The sequence below is a fragment of the Macaca nemestrina genome, chromosome 4 (assembly GCF_043159975.1).
Source record: "Macaca nemestrina isolate mMacNem1 chromosome 4, mMacNem.hap1, whole genome shotgun sequence".
NCBI classification, from domain to species: Eukaryota; Metazoa; Chordata; class Mammalia; order Primates; family Cercopithecidae; genus Macaca; species Macaca nemestrina.
Genome location: NC_092128.1, coordinates 51936429 through 51952728, shown reverse-complemented (window position 1 = coordinate 51952728; position 16300 = coordinate 51936429). Strand labels below are relative to the sequence as shown.

General features: G+C 35.3%; 1 protein-coding gene across 1 annotated transcript in view; it reads right to left on the bottom strand.

The window, feature by feature from the left end:
- LOC105475313 (component of oligomeric golgi complex 5) overlaps positions 1-16300 on the bottom strand; it is a 372025-nt gene that overhangs the window by 106332 nt on the left and 249393 nt on the right. The window contains exon 11 of the mRNA XM_011730439.3: positions 10951-11032. Within this exon, the coding sequence (XP_011728741.2) occupies positions 10951-11032 (82 nt within the window). The remainder of the gene's footprint in view (positions 1-10950; positions 11033-16300) is intronic.

The following is a 16300-nucleotide window of genomic DNA, read 5'->3' as shown; positions in this document are numbered from 1 at the left end:
CAGCAGAGCTAGATCAATTTCAGTATATCAGGACAAAGACTCTCCAACTTCTCAATTAAAAGCCTGGGAGAAGCATGTCAAAGTAAAAGAGGAGAATCAAAGGCAAACTGTTTATTAAAACTGCACGTGCCCCACACCAACCCAATCCTAGAGTGAACTGAAATAATCAGCATCTATATACACAACTGGAATGCCAGAGGAAGAGAATACCGAGCATTAACAAGAATGCGGAAAAATTAGAACTCTCATATACTGCCAAGGGGAGTTTAAATGAGTACAACCACGCTGGAAAACTCTCTGACAGTACCTACTAAAGCTGAGAAAACAACTAATATGTATTATCTTGTGGAGGTCAGAAGTCTGAGATTGGTCTCACTGAGCCAAAATCAAATGTGTCAGCAGTATAGTCATGTTCTTTCTGGAGGTTCTAGGGGGAATTTTGTCCCTGTCTTTTCTACTTGCCTGCATTCCTTGGTTTGTGGCCCTCTCTTCAAGCAATTATACTACTCCTACCTCTGTTTCCATTATCATATCTCCTCCTCTAACTCCTGCCTACCTCTTACTCTTAAAAAGACTATATGATTACATTGGATCCACTCAAATGATCAGAGATTATCTTGATAATCTCTCTACCTTAAGATCCTTAACTCACATCCACAAAATCCCTTTTGCTATGAACGTAACATAGTCATAGATTCTGGAGATTAGGCCATGGAACTCTTTGGAAGGACTATTATTCTGCCTATCAATTTTCAATTTTTGAGTTAATTCCCAAAATTGCACAGAATTGTCATGGTACCACTATTTAAAGTAGCACAAAATGAGAAATCACCCAAATGCTCTTCAATAATATGAGAGATAAATATATTATGGTATATTCACAGGATGGAATATTTTACCATTTTGAGAATGACTTACAAGTACATGCAACAATATGGGGGACTTTTAGAAACATTTTGAGAAGTCAGGAGACACAAGAGTACAAACTAGATGATTTTATCTGTATAAAAGAAAAATAACAATTTTTTTAAATTCCATTAGAAATTAGTGGTTACTCTTGTTGAGAGGGGCTGGTAGAAACTAGAAGGGGACATGAGGGGAACATCTGGACTATAGATAATAATACCGTTTCTTAATCTTGATGCTGTACTTAACCTTAGTTACACAGATATTTTAAAAATTGAAAAACTCATCTAGGTGTGAAATTATGATATGCACACTTTTTCTTAATGAGTATTATGGCTTAATACTTTTTAAAAAGATTAATGGAAGCCAATGCAGGATTTTAATCAGAAAATGACATGATCAAATTTGTTCTGCCAAATAGAATATCAAAACACTTACTTGATAGCTAGATTTACTTTCTTCCAAGGTATATAAACTTTTAGTACTTTCTTAAAAGATTCCTCTTGTCTCATGCCCTTAACACAAATTGCAAGTTTTCTTTTTGTGTTACATGGTGTTAGGATGGTGCTTTATAGGCTCATTAGAACTATGTAACAAAATGTTTCTATTGCAAGGATCAAATTCTAAAAAGTACTTTAAATGAGTATATTAGGTCTATCTCCCTAACTTATAAACATTAATAATAATTAACTTATAAATATTAAGGTAGCCAAGAAATATTCACAATATGATCTCCATTTTTTTGCATACCATTCAACCTTTTTTTTTTAAAGAACATGTAGTTTATCTCCCTAATTCTTGTTAAGATTCAACTCTTTATCACTATATGTTTTAAAAAGGTAAATATAATGAGCTTTAGTATAAAGTAATTCAAGACTTAAAACTTTTAAAATCTGCAAACACATATATCTCAATGTATCTCTTATTCATTCTTGGTTTGGGAAGCCAGGTATTACAGATATATAACTATGTTAGCTCTCTAAATTGTATGAACAACTTCTTTGAGTAGCTTAAGAGTTTTGAGAAACTAACATTGCACTAGGGGTTTTAGACATGTAAAAAGAGATGTACTTGCTAGATTTTTCAAGCATACTTCCAAAAAGAAGTAAATTTACTGTCAAACTCTTGGATTATACCTTCTAATAGAACTTTTTTTAAAACTAAGCATGAACATGTATAATCAGAAAGAACATGTTCCTAACTAGGAACATTTCCCTTTAGATATACTTTGCCAAAATATTACTTACTTTAACAATCTGTTACATTGTGTGTAATCTTCAACTCTGCAGATGGTTGCACTTCCTTAATATTGCCTGTCTATAATTCTAAGAAGTACTACAGTACACTTCAGGGACTGTACGTGCTATAAAAATCGAAGGTACTTTATAAACAACTTACTTTGGAGTTCTCCCAAAGGAAGCTATTAAAGTAATTATGGTATTAGAAGTAGCAGGCTATTCTGAAGGTGAAATATTAATGGGATTTTCTGTCTACATATTATATGTTTCCTCTCATTAGCTTCTTTCACTATACAAGACAGATAGGTCCCATAAGATAAGAACTGAAAACATATACTGGCAATTAAAAAGTAGGTCATTGCTTCCCTTAATGAGAACAATTTCAACAGAATGATGGAAGACAGCCAGATTACACCTAGTTGAGAAATCAACAGTATGAAAATGAAGATCAAAAACTGCAAACTACTCTTTGGAGACATTTACATAAAAAGAGAGTAAATAGCAACTAAAGAGGAACTTTCTAGTTTTGTTTTAGTTTTTATTACATGGGAGCAACTTGAATAGGCTTATAGCTGAGGAAAGGAAATTAAAAGAGAAGTAGAAATCCAACACAGAAAAAGAAGTATAAATGATGATGCTAGGAGAGAGAAACAAACAAAGTAGGTATGGGCACCAGTAAATGGGTGGCCTTGAAGAAGTAAGTTATCTTCTGAGGCTCAAAGGGAGGACATAAGGCTCTTATTTGGAAGCAAGGTACAGGAAAAATATTCTTAATGACATTAATTGTCCTAATGACCCAAGAGATACGGTTGGTTATGGAGGGTGAGCAGAATGGGAAAAAGGAAGATATGTGGAGAATACTGAAGGTTTGTAATGGTTAAGAAAAGAAAAGCAGGCTGGGCGTGGTGGCTCACACCTGTAATCCTGGCACTTTGGGAGGCCGAGGCGGGCAGATCACGAGGTCAGGAGATCGAGACCATCCTGGCTAACATGGTGAAACCCCGTCTCTACTAAAAATACAAAAAAAAAAATTAGCCGGGCATGGTGGCAGGAGTCTGTAGTCCCAGCTACTCAGGAGGTTGAGGCAGGAGAATGGCGTGAAACCCGGGAGACGGAGTTTGCAGTGAGTGGAGATCGCCCCACTGCACTCACTCCAACCTGGGTGACACAGTGAGACTCCGTCCCAGAAGGAAAAAAAAAAAAAGGCAGATGATCACTGACAAGTAAATGACAGCATCACTAAATAAACGTACACACACATTCCCATATAATATTCTGAAATATACTTTTAATAATTATTTAAATTTGAATCATTAAATATTTTAATCACTATTTAAATCATCATGACCATAAGCAAAAGTTTCTCACTGAAGTTTTAATGAAGAACTTTTGCTTATGGTCACCATGATACAATAGGGACCAGATTTATCACCCTGTCTGAAACAACAAAAAACAGACACAATACATGAAATGACAGCTTTCAAGACATTTAACACGCAACATAGGACAGTGATTCCTCAGAGTCAGGAAACAAATGAGATGAACCCTGTGAGTTTCCCAGCTCATTACCTTAAAGGACTTTCTAGGTCATGGCACGGAAAGGGGGAAAAATACCCTTCTTTCTATTCCCTCCCTTCCAGAACAGCCAAACAGAAGCAACTAGAGTTCACAGAACAGAATACCAGAGAGAACAGAGGTGCACAGACAGAGAATTCCAGAGATGTGCAAAGGGTTTATCTTGAGTATTCAGCAAAGCACTGATCAGCATTAAACTTCCAGAGTTTGGGGAAAAACTATGAAAAAGGTTTAGAGGGAACATCCTGTTACATTCACATAAGATTGAGAATAGTCCCTATTCTCTAAAGCCAGGCTGGAAAACCTCATAATTCACAGGGTATTAATTTGAGGGTATTAAGAAGAGTGCTGCCTTATAACTGGGAAATAAATAGCAGATTATTACTGCTTCGAATTCGCTAATAAACCTTAAAGCAAGACTCAAAAGGATCAAACTGTTTTTAAGTAATCTGATAGTATCAGTATTAGAGATGACAAAATTAATCAGCCCCAAACAAGGTTAAGTTCATAAGGTCTAATATCCAATAAAAATTATTAGACATGCAAATAAGTAGAAAAATATCACATCTGATGGAAAGAAAATTCAACCAAACAAGAACCCAGAATTGACATAGATGTTAGAATGAGCGGATGAGGGCATTTCCATCTCAGTCTTATTCTGTAGAGTTCAACTTACTTATTCTTTCTGTGATTTCCTTAGTTTACCTTCTACAATTTCTACTAAAAATGTACTAAAACAATAAATAATAAACAATATTGGAAGATACAATGGTTAAAGACTTGAAATTTTTCAAGTATGCTAATGGCTTTTTTCACTTTTTTTTGAGACAGAGTCTCGCTCTGTCGCTAGGCTGGAGTGCAGTGGGGCCATCTCGGCTCACTGCAACCTCTGCCTCCTAGGTTCAACTGATTCCCCTGTCTCAGCCTCCCAAGCAGCTGGGACTACAGGCGTGCGCCACCACACACAGCTAATTTTTTGTAATTTAGTAAAGACGGGGTTTCACCATGTTGGTCAGGATGGTCTCAATCTCCTGACCTTGTGATCTGCCCACCTTGGCCTCCCAAAGTGCTAGGATTACAGGCATGAGCCACAGCGCCTGTCCGCTAATGGCTTTTTTCTTTGTAGATTCCTGTCATATTGAAAGAAGAAATATTCAAAGTACAAATTAAATGTACTCATTTAAAGAAAGAAAACAAAATGATAGCCACCCCAAGGTTTTAAAAAACTTTTTAGAGTGATAAAGCACATTTTAAATTAATATGTTACAACAGATGCATTACAACTACAGCCATAAATGATTTTTTTGTTTTTGTTGTTTTGGCTTAAACAGCAAAAATTTATTTCTCACAGTTCTGGAGGCTACATACAAGTCTAAGATAAAGGTTCTGGTAGGGCTGAGTTTCTCTTCCTGGCTTGCTGATGGCCTCCCTCTTGCTAAGTGCTCTCATGACCTTTCCTTGTGCCTGTGTAAAGAGAGAGTGAGTAAGCTCTCTGGCATCACTTCTTATAAGGACAGTAATCCTATAAGATCAGGGCCCACCCTTGTGACCTCATTTAACCTTAATTACTTCCATAAAGGCCCTATCTCCATATACAGTTACGCTGGGGTTTAGGACTTCAGTGTATGAATCGGAAGAAGGGGCACATAAACATTTAGTCCATAACAAAAATGTTTTAGATATTTTCAACTATTTTTTTCTAACTTTTTTCTTTTTCCCTTCCTCTCTTGGCTCTGAAACTCCAATTACACATATGTTAGACTGCTTGATGTGTCCCATGGGTCCTAAGACTCTAATACTTTTTAAAGTTTGTTTGTAAATCTTGGTCCTTTATTTTGAATTATGTCTATGGCTATATCTCCTAGCCTCACTGATTTTTTTTTTTTCTCCTCAGGCTTAAATCTGCATGTAGTCCTATCTGGTGAAATAATTTCAGATACTGTATTTCTCATATGTGGAGGTTCCATTTGTTTCTTCTTTATATTGTCCATTTCTCTAATTATGTTTATGCTATGTTTAAAATATTTGAGCACATTTATAACAACTATAAGAAGTGTTTTAAAATTCCTACTCTGCTTATACTACTGATTCTTCAGCTTCTCTGTTTCTACTGGTTATGGTCATTTTCCTGCTTCTTCTCATGTCCACTCATTTTAATTGGAGGCTGAATATGTGATATTACACTGTTAAGTGACAGATTTTGTTGTAATCCTTTAAAGAGTTCTGGACTCAACTTAGTAAGAATGGTAAACTATATATTGATTCCCATTTTTTGCGTGTGTGCAGCTGTCTGGAAATTGCCAGGTAGAAAGTTGGGGTGATTTTAGCGTTCAATTTGTTTTGCTTTATCTGGGATCACAGTTCTATATTGTCTGTTGCCCAATGTCTGAAAACAGGTGTTTCGTAAATTTTACTTACTATTCTAGTTTATAATGGAAGGACATCTAAGGTAGCAGTTACCTTTTCACGTATGGAAGTAAAAGTCAATTAAATGACCTTTTTTCTTTCTTTTCAAAATTTACGTGATTTTGGATCCAACACAACTAATCCCTAATTTATTATGCTGAGTGATAAGAAACTGGTTTTCTCCATTTTCAAAAAACATCACCTGCTGGACATGGTAGTGCTTCCGTAGGCCCAGCTACTCAGGAGGCCATGTCAGGACGGTCACTTGAGGCCTGGAGTTCAAGGCTGCAGTGTGCAATGACTGTGCCTGTGAATAGTCACTGCACTTTGGCCTGGGCAACACAGTGAGACTCCATTTCAAAAACAAACAAACAAACAAACATACAAAAAACCGAAAAGCATAATTTTTCAGAAAAGAGTGAACACTCTGATGTTGTAGAGTGTGACATGTTGGAAAAGATCCACGCAGGCAAGCTTAGGGTTAGACAAATGAGATAAGGAGAATGAGGTGGTAGGATAGCATAGACAAGACAAAAAATTGTGTCAACACTGAAAAATTGGTGCCTCTGTGAAGTTTTGTGATATAAATAGAAGACAGATGTTGATTTTACCTACCTTATGCTGGAATAATTACTTATACTATTTTAAATATTTTTAAAGTATATAACTAAAGGTTAGATTATGTGAGCTATGGCTTAATAGCAACAACAGGGATTTATATATGTTTACATAAAACTTTGCAATAACAATTTTTCTTTAGGAATATCTTTTCTATGCAAAATGCCATAGATGATTCAAATATCCAAAGAAAACTAGCAATGCTCCTGGTTCCCCTCTTAGTGTGAATGGTAGGAAATATAATCTTGTTTTGTTCGACTGAATTTTTATCTAAACATTAGCAACACTAAGAGATCTCAAGATTAAGTAATCAGCACAAGGAAACCCCAACTAGCCTAGGTCATGATGCATATCAAGTGTGTCTTTCTGGTTGTCCAAGTCTAAAACTGGTTGTAGTTGCAGGTTAGGTTGGTCAGTAAAAGAAGATCTATTTCATTGTCTAGTATCTTAAAGGATAAGTATGGAAAGAGAGATCAGAGGGAGGTATAATTAAAGGTATAAATATGGGTCCCCTCTGTCACACTGTAAGATGAGACCCTCTCCATAATTACAGGACTCTTTGAGAGAAAGGAGATGAGAATGTTTAAGAAAAACTTCCCATTGATTTTTTTGGAAGCTCAGTGAACAGAAAACCGTGATTGTTTAAGTACAGTAAACTGAGTCCTTCCCAGTAAACTGAGTCCAAACGAAGTTAAAACAGGACTTCTTCTACACCCCCACTTCCCAGTAATGATTACCATCAGAAGGCACCTCTTTACCCAACTTAGACATCAGGGTTTCAAAGGGCTTCCATAAGTGAGTTTTACATTTGCTTTCTTTTATTCCAAAAACTGAGACTTTCATATTCGTAAGAAATCACCAATAACTACTAGAACTAATAAGTAAGATTGGCAAAGTCAAAGGACACAAAATCAAAATACAAGTATCAATTGCATTTCTCTGTTTTAAAAATCAACAATTATAAAGTAAAATGAAAAAATAACATATAGAATAGCATCAAAATATATAAAACAGTGATAAATTTAATAAAAGATTTGTTAGAACTGCATGCTAAAAACTATAAAGCATTTATAAGAGAAAATGTAAAAGTCCTAAATGAATAGAATGATATAGCATGTGGATCAGAAGACTCAATATTAAACTGTGAATTCATCACATATTGATCTGTAGTTTCAATGCAATCCTCATCAAAATCCCAGGAGTCAATTATTGTAGGAACGAAATTCTGAAATATATATGGAAATGCAAACGACCTATGGTAACCAAAATTACTTTGATAAAGAACAAAATAGGACTTTGAGTACTGTGACGAAAACCCTGTTGTACTGATGTAAACATAGACATTCAGAAAAATGGAACCAAACAGAGTCCAGAAATAGTGTTACTTATAGATAACGAAATGATTTTCAACAAAAGTTCCCAAGAAGTCAATAGGCGGAGAATAATTTTTTGGAGCCATGTGTTCTAAAAGAAATGAACGTTGAGATAACTCACAACATATATGAAAATTAACACAAACCTAGTAAAATTTCTAAAATAAAATGTGAGAGGAAATGCTTCTGACTTTGGGTTAGGCAATAATTTTTAGGTCAAAAAAAGTATAAATTATTTATAACTTTGATACATTGAATTTGATCAGGATTTAAAATTTTTTTCCTTTGGAAGGCGCTGTTAAGAAAACAAAAAGCCAAGCCACATTCTAGGGGAAAATATCTTCAAAACATGCAACTGAGGAAGTACTCAACCCAGAATATGCAAAGATTCCCTGGGACTCAGTAAGAGAACAAGAAATACAATAAAAACAGAGGGCAATCCTTTAGACAAACACAAAACCAAAAAAGTTATACGGATGGCATCTAAGCCTGGGAAAATGTGGTCAGCATCTGCTATGGTCTGAATGGTTTTATCTCCCCAAATACGTATGTTGAAACCTACTCACCAATGTGATGGGGTTAGGAAGTGGGTTCTCTCAGAGGGGTAAGGTCAGGGAAAGAAAGTCCTCATGAATGAGATTAGTGCACTTACAAAAGAGGCTCAGACAGCTTCCCTATCCTTTTCTAACATGTGAGGACACAGTCAGAAGGCACAGTCTATGAACCAGGAAACAGGCCCTCGCCAGATACTGAATCTTCCAGTACCTTGATGTTAGACTTGCCAGCATCCAAAACTGTGAGAAATAAATTTCTGTTGTGTATAAGTTGCCCAGTCTGTGGTATTTTGTAGCGGCCCAAATGAACTAAGAAAGCAACATTAGTCTAGTGGAAGCTAAAACCCCAGTAAAAAAACTAGTACACACCCAACGGAATGACTAAAATTAACCGACAATATCATGGATTGGCAAAAATGTAGAGCAACTGGAACTATCACACATTGTTGATGGAAATGCAAAATGGTATATTCATTTTGGAATATAGCACTGCAGTTTCTGTAAAGTTAAACAACACTTACCAAATAATTGAGCAATTCCACTCTTACATATTTGCACAAGAGAAGGAACACATATGTCTTCAAAAGAGATATATCTATGTAAATAACTGTAACTTTATTCATAATAATCCAACTTGTTTCCCAACTGCGGAATGGATAAAAAATCGTGGTATATATCTACACAATTGAATACAAATTAAGCAATTTAAAAGGAAATGGACTACCGATATATGCAACAACATGGAAGAATCTTAATTACGCTGACAATCAAATAATGCATACTATATAATTCTAGTTGTTGCCAGGACCCAGGGAGTGAAGGTAGCAGATAAACTGCAAAAGTACATATGGAAAAACGGGGATGATGGAAATATTCTATATCTTAATTGTAACGCTGGTCATATGAATGTAAACATTTGTCAAATGTCATAGAATTTTATGTTTAAAATTGGTGACTTTTACTGCATATAAGTTATAGCTCAATAAAGCTGACCAAAAACAAAAACCAAGGAAATATACAATATTTATTCCCTCCCAAAATGAGCAGTGTGATTCACAAGTAAATGGAATAGGCTGGGCGCAGTGGCTCATGCCTGTAATCCCAGCACTTTGGGAAGCTGAGGCGGGCCGATCATTTGAGGTCAGGAGTTCGAGACCAGCCTGACCAACATGGTGAAACCCCGTGTTTACCAAAAATACAAATAAATAAATAAATAAATAAATAAATAAATAAATAAATAAAATAGCCAGGTGTGGTGGCTACTAGTTCCAGCTATTAGGGAGGCTGAGGCAGAAGAATTGCTTGAACCCAGGAGGCGGAGGTGGCAGTGAGCCGAGATCACGCGACTGCGCTCCAGCCTGGGTGACAGAGCGAGACTCCGTCTCAAAAAAACAAAACAAAACACAACACAACAAGTAAATGGGATAAATGGATCCTAATACACCATTAGCTTAAGTTCTGTTTCACTACAAATAAATGAAGACCTCCTTCTGGTTACTGTCTTACTACATACTTCATTAGAAATACGTAGAGAGGCAAGCAGACTAGTTTATTTAACTCTGGGCTGGCGGGGGAGGGGCAGTGACTAAACAATATTTAGCATATAGTAAGCACTTCTAATAAATGCTTGTGAATAAAAATTTAAATAGAAATGAACTAAACACTTTTTTTAAAGGCCTAGGTACATTATATGCTCTTACCTAAAGTATTTAGAGAAACACACGCATAAGATATTAGCTGGTTCGCATATTTCATTGTGTAGACCTACCATGCCATTATTTCACGATATAAAGAAATTAAGAAAAAGTTTTGTGGAACATATTTGAATGACCAACTTTTAATTCATGATGTAGATATTTCATGTTTATTCATTAAATCTTCATTTTTAACAATAAACTATTTGCAAAGTCTCTGTGTTTTTATCTTTCAGTTATAATTCTAAAAGCATGAACTAAATTTTTCCACATTAACTGCTTTATACACTCTACATAGGAAAAATTCAGACAGAGTTCTTCTGATGTCTGAATAATAAGATATTGACATATTCTTCTGGAGAATTTTATTCTAAATATTAATTACAAAAATGTGTAAAAATTTTGTTTACTGATTATAGGTCTAAGAGATTCCAGATTAAACATCTAGACAGAATGACAATTAGCCAGGAATTTTAAAATAGCAATACAAATGTTTTGTAAACTAATACAGCAAAGCTTCTTGACATAAAATGATAAAATAACTAAAAACTTTGAAATTAATTTGCAAAATAAGTAATAAACTTACAGTTTGTCGCCATATGAAATTGAGAAGAAAGTGCCTGAGTAACTGAATTCCAAAATGTGTAGAAAATTTCAGGTTGTCCATCCTGTGAACAACAACAAACAAAAATTTTTAAAACAGAAAAAAACAAAAAACCCTATTTCATTTATTTTAAGAAATCATAATGGGTAACATGTAACCTTGAAAATTTATTTAAAATTTAAATAAAAAATTTAGACATCTAACCATCAAACAATATAATTATTAATTAAATGGAAATACAAAGATGATTCAAATTATGTCTCATGTTCAAGAAGTCAGTCATTATTCTTCTCTGCCATGTAATAGCTGGTATAACCTTGGGCATGTTGCTTAGCCATTCAGGGCCTTTGTTCTTCATATGAAAAATGGTGATAACATTGCAAGATAATTATGAGGATTAAACAAATTAATAAAAGTCTTGGGACAATGCCGCCTGACATATAATAAACTCTCAATGAATGCTATTATTATTACAATTATTACTGTCATCGTCATTTTTTTAAATACAGAGGGCAATTTGTGTGACTATAACAAAATGATAGACAAAAACATGCTTACATCAAGGATAACTTCACGCCTGTAATCCCAGCACTTTGGGAGGCCGAGGCGGGCGGATCACAAGGTCAGGAGATCGAGACCATCCTGGCTAACACTGTGAAACCCCGTCTCTACTAAAAATGCAAAAAATTAGCCGGGCGAGGCGGCGGGCGCCTATAGTCCCAGCTACTCGGGAGGCTGAGGCAGGAGAATGGCGTGAACCCGGGAGGCGGAGCTTGCAGTGAGCCGAGATCGCGCCACTGCACTCCAGCCTGGGCGACTAAGCGAGACTCTGTCTCAAAAAAAAAAAATAAGTAAAAGGATAACTAACAAGAAACAATTCACTATTACAAAGGAGAATGGCTGAAGCCTAGATATAGTTTTTAAAAAAACTCACAGGAATTACTACTACTCAGTTTAGCACGGTACTTTCATTCAACTTGGAATATATGTTTTAAAAAGCAAGCCCTATAAAGAAAAGGCAAATACTAATTAAAGTATCATTTGTTAAAGAAAGACAAAGAACTTTAACACTGTTAAAATAGAATTATACTCTTAGAAATTTTGCCAAATACTTTAAGATACATCTATATGTGTGGTATACAATATAACACTGCCAATATTCTACTATTTTTGCAGCCAAAAATGCCAACTTCATATAGTTCAAAGTAATATTTTAAGGCTGGGCACAGTGGCTCACGCCGGTAATCCCAGCACTTTGGGAGGCCGAGGTGGGTGGATCACCTGAGGTCAGGAGTTTGAGACCAGCCTGGTCAACATGGTGAAACCCTGTCTCTACGAAAAATACAAAAATTAGCCAGGTATGGTGGCTCATGCCTGTACTCCCAGCTACTAGGGAGACTGAGGCAGGAGAATCGCTTAAATCCAGGAGGCTGAGGTTGCAGTGAGCTGAGATTGCGCCACTGCACTTCAGCTTGGGCAATAGAGCAAGACTCGGTCTCAAAAACAAAAACAAAAACAAAGAGTATAAATAAAATAAGTCTAATGTTAAAATATTGCTATAGTCCCAAAAATAAAATTATAATTTTGGACAAGTGAACAAAATAACCAGTGAAAAATACTGATTTGTGACTTTTATTCCTGTGTACACATTCATTTTATTAATTGTTCCTTTTTAAAATGAGTCTTATGATTGTGAATTTACTCAAGAACTGTTTATCATAAACAAGGCAAATCAAATCACCATTGATTTCTTATGCAACGATCAGAAAACACATTCAGATTCCTAAGATTTTATGTATTATGTCTTGCGTATCTTAAAGTAGATGCTTTTCATCATGTTAAAGAAGTATAATATACTACATTAATAGAATGAAGGACTAAAACCACATGGTCGTCTCAATTAATGCAGAAAAAGCATTCAACAAAATTTAACACCATCTGATGATAAAAATACTTAACAAACTAGGACTGGAAGGAAATTACATCAACATAATTTGACCACATAAGAAAAATCTACAGCTAACATCCTACTCCATGGTGCAAAACAGAAAGCTTTCCCTCTAAGATCAGGAACAAGGCCAGGATACCCACTCTTACCACTTCTATACAATATAGTACTAGGAGTCCTGCCAGAAGGACCAAGCAAGAAAAAGAAATAAAAAGCATCCAAATTGGAATGGAAGAAGTAAAATTATATCTGTTTTTAGATGATATGATCTTGTATGTAGATAATCCTAGACTCCTCAAAAAGGCCTGTTAAAATAATAACTGAATTCAGCCAAGTTGTAGGCTACAAAATCAACACATAAAAATTAGTGTATTTCTACAAACTAACAATGAAGTATCCAGAAAAAAATGAAGAAAACTACCCTATTTTTATAAGAGTATCCAAAAGAATACTTAGGAATAAACTTATTCAAGAAGGTAAAAAACTTGTATACTGAAAACCACACAATATTGTTGAAAGAAATTAAAGAAGACACAAGTAAATGGAAAGCATCCTGTGTTATGGATTGCAAGACCTAATATTGTTAAAATGTCCATACTCCCCAAATGATCTGCAGATTCTCAAAATCTCAATGGCATTTTTGCAGAAATAAAAAAAAAAATACTAAAATTTATATAGAATCTCCAGGGATCCCAAATATCCAAATATCTTTCTTGAGGAAAAACAAACAAACAAAGCCAGAGGCCTCAGACTTCCTGACTTCCAAGACATATTACAGAGCCAGGTGCAGTGGAACATACCTGTAGTCTCAGCTACTTGGAGGATGAGGTGGGAGAACTGCTTGCACCTGGGCATTTGCAGCCAGCCTGGGCAACAAAGGCAGATCTTATCTCTAAAAACCAAAATAAAATCCATCCAAATAGAAAAAAAAAACCCATATTACCAAGCTTCAGTAATCAAAACAGTATGGTACCAGCATACAGACAGACATATGGATCAATGGAGTAGAGAGACAAAAAAATAAAATAAAATAAACCATCAAGTATACGGTCATACAATCTTCAACAAGGGTGCCAAGGCTACACAATAGGAAAAGGACAGTCTCTTCAATAAATGCTGCTGGGAAAACTGGATACACACATGCAAAAGAATAAACTTGAACCTTTACCTGATGCCATATATAAAAACTAACTGAAAATGGATTAAGTACCTAAATCTAAGACCTGAAATTATAACTCCTAGAAAAAAACATAGAAGGAAAGCTCTATGACACTGGATTTGGCAATACTTCTTGTATAGGATACCATAAACACAGGTAAAATAGACAAAGTGGAAAAAGCAGAAATAGACAAACTGGACTACAACGTAACTTGAAAATTTCTGTATAGCAAAGGAAACAACCAATAGAGTAAAAAGGCAACCTACAGAATGGGGGAAAACATTTGCTAACCATATATCTAATAAGGAGTTAATATTCAGAATATATAAATGGCTCTGACAATTCAACAATAAAAAAACAAGTATCATGATTAAAAAAGAGGCAAAGGACTTGAGTAGACACTTCTCCAAAGCAAATAAATAAATGGCAGGCCAACAAGCACATGAAAAGATGCTCAGTATCACTAATCATCATGGCAATGCATATCAAAACCATACTGAGATGTCATCTCACATCCATTAGGATGGCTACTATAAAAAACTGGTAAATAAAAAGTGTCAGCGAGGATGTGGAGAAACTGGAAACGTTGTACACCGTTGGTAGAAATGTAAAATAGTGTAGCCACTATGGAAAACATTAGGGAGGTTACTCAAAATTATCGTATGATCCAGCAATTCCACTTCTGGGTATTTAAGTAAAAGAGCTGAAAGCAGGATCTTGAAGATTTATTTGAATACTCATGTTCACTGCAGCATTACTCGTAAGAGCCAAGAGGTGGTAACAACTCAAATGTCTATTAAAGAATGAATGGATAAAGAAAATGTAGTATATTCAATCAGGCATTTCTGAATGATGGGAATGTGCCTGAGAAATGCCTCATTAGGCAATTCTGTCATTGTGCAAAAATCACAGAATGTACTTATACAAACCTAGATGGGATAACCTACTACACACATAGGTGTTATGTGATAGCCTATCACTCCTGGGCTACAAATTTGTACATGTTATTGTAATGAATACTGTAGGTAATTATAACACAATAGTACATTTGTGTATCTAAACATCAAAAAGACAGAGCAAATATACGGTATTACAGTCTTATGAGGCCACAGTTGTATGTGCAGCCTGTCATTGACTGAAATGTCATTACGTGGTGCATGACTGTACTTACAGTAGAACACCATTCAGCCTTAAAAAAAGGAAATCCTATCATATGCTACAACATGAATGAACCTTGAAGATGTTACACTAAGTGAAACAAGCCAGTCACAAAAAGATAAATACTGCAAGATTCTACTTATACGAAGCATCTAAAATGGTCAAACTCTTAGAAGCAGAAAGAATAATGGTAATTGCCAAGAGACTGGGGACAGGGGAAATGGATTAGTTACATCCCTTATTTTAAAAAGTTACTCTAACACATATTTTAGTACAATTATCATAGCCTGAGATTCTTTCCCCCATAAAACTCTTAAGAAATTTCACTAGTTAAAACAATAATAAAAACATTTTTAAGAAAACTTTTTGGAAACAGAAAAAAAAAATTTATTTTATTTTTATTATTTTATTATGTTTCTATTATTATTTTTTTTTATGATGGAGTCTCGCTCTGTCGCCCAGGCTGGAATGCAGTGGTATGATCTTGGTTCACTGCAACCTCCATCTCCCAGGCTCAAGCGATTCTCCTGCCTCAGCCTCCTGATTATCTGGGACTACAGGCATGTGCCACCACTGAAACGCCAGCTTTTTTTAGGTCTGAGCCTGCAGGCCTTTGGACTGGGACTACACCATTGGCTTTCCTGGCTTTCCAGCTTGCCGACTACAGAGCTACAGATCTATAGACTTGTCTCCATAATCCCATTGACCAATTCCTTATTTTCTATATACAAATATATAACATTTCCTGTTGGTTTTTTCTCTGAAGAACCCTGATACCCTAATACAGTTGTTGAATAAATCAATCAATCCCAAGGACTTGTCTAAATTAAGAGCTAGAGGCAGCTACTAAAGATATGTACTAAGAAGGACACGTAGCTGTTGGAACAAGAAAGGATGTGAAAAGTCCTTGGGAGAGATAAAGAGAGATAAAGTAGATTCAGAGGGAATGGGAAAGTATATAGGATAATAATAAAAAAGTGGATTTGGGGCTACGATAGTATGTTAAAGCAATGATTTTCTATATCTGTATACCCATCTGTTTATACAGATACGTATATGCTGTGTGT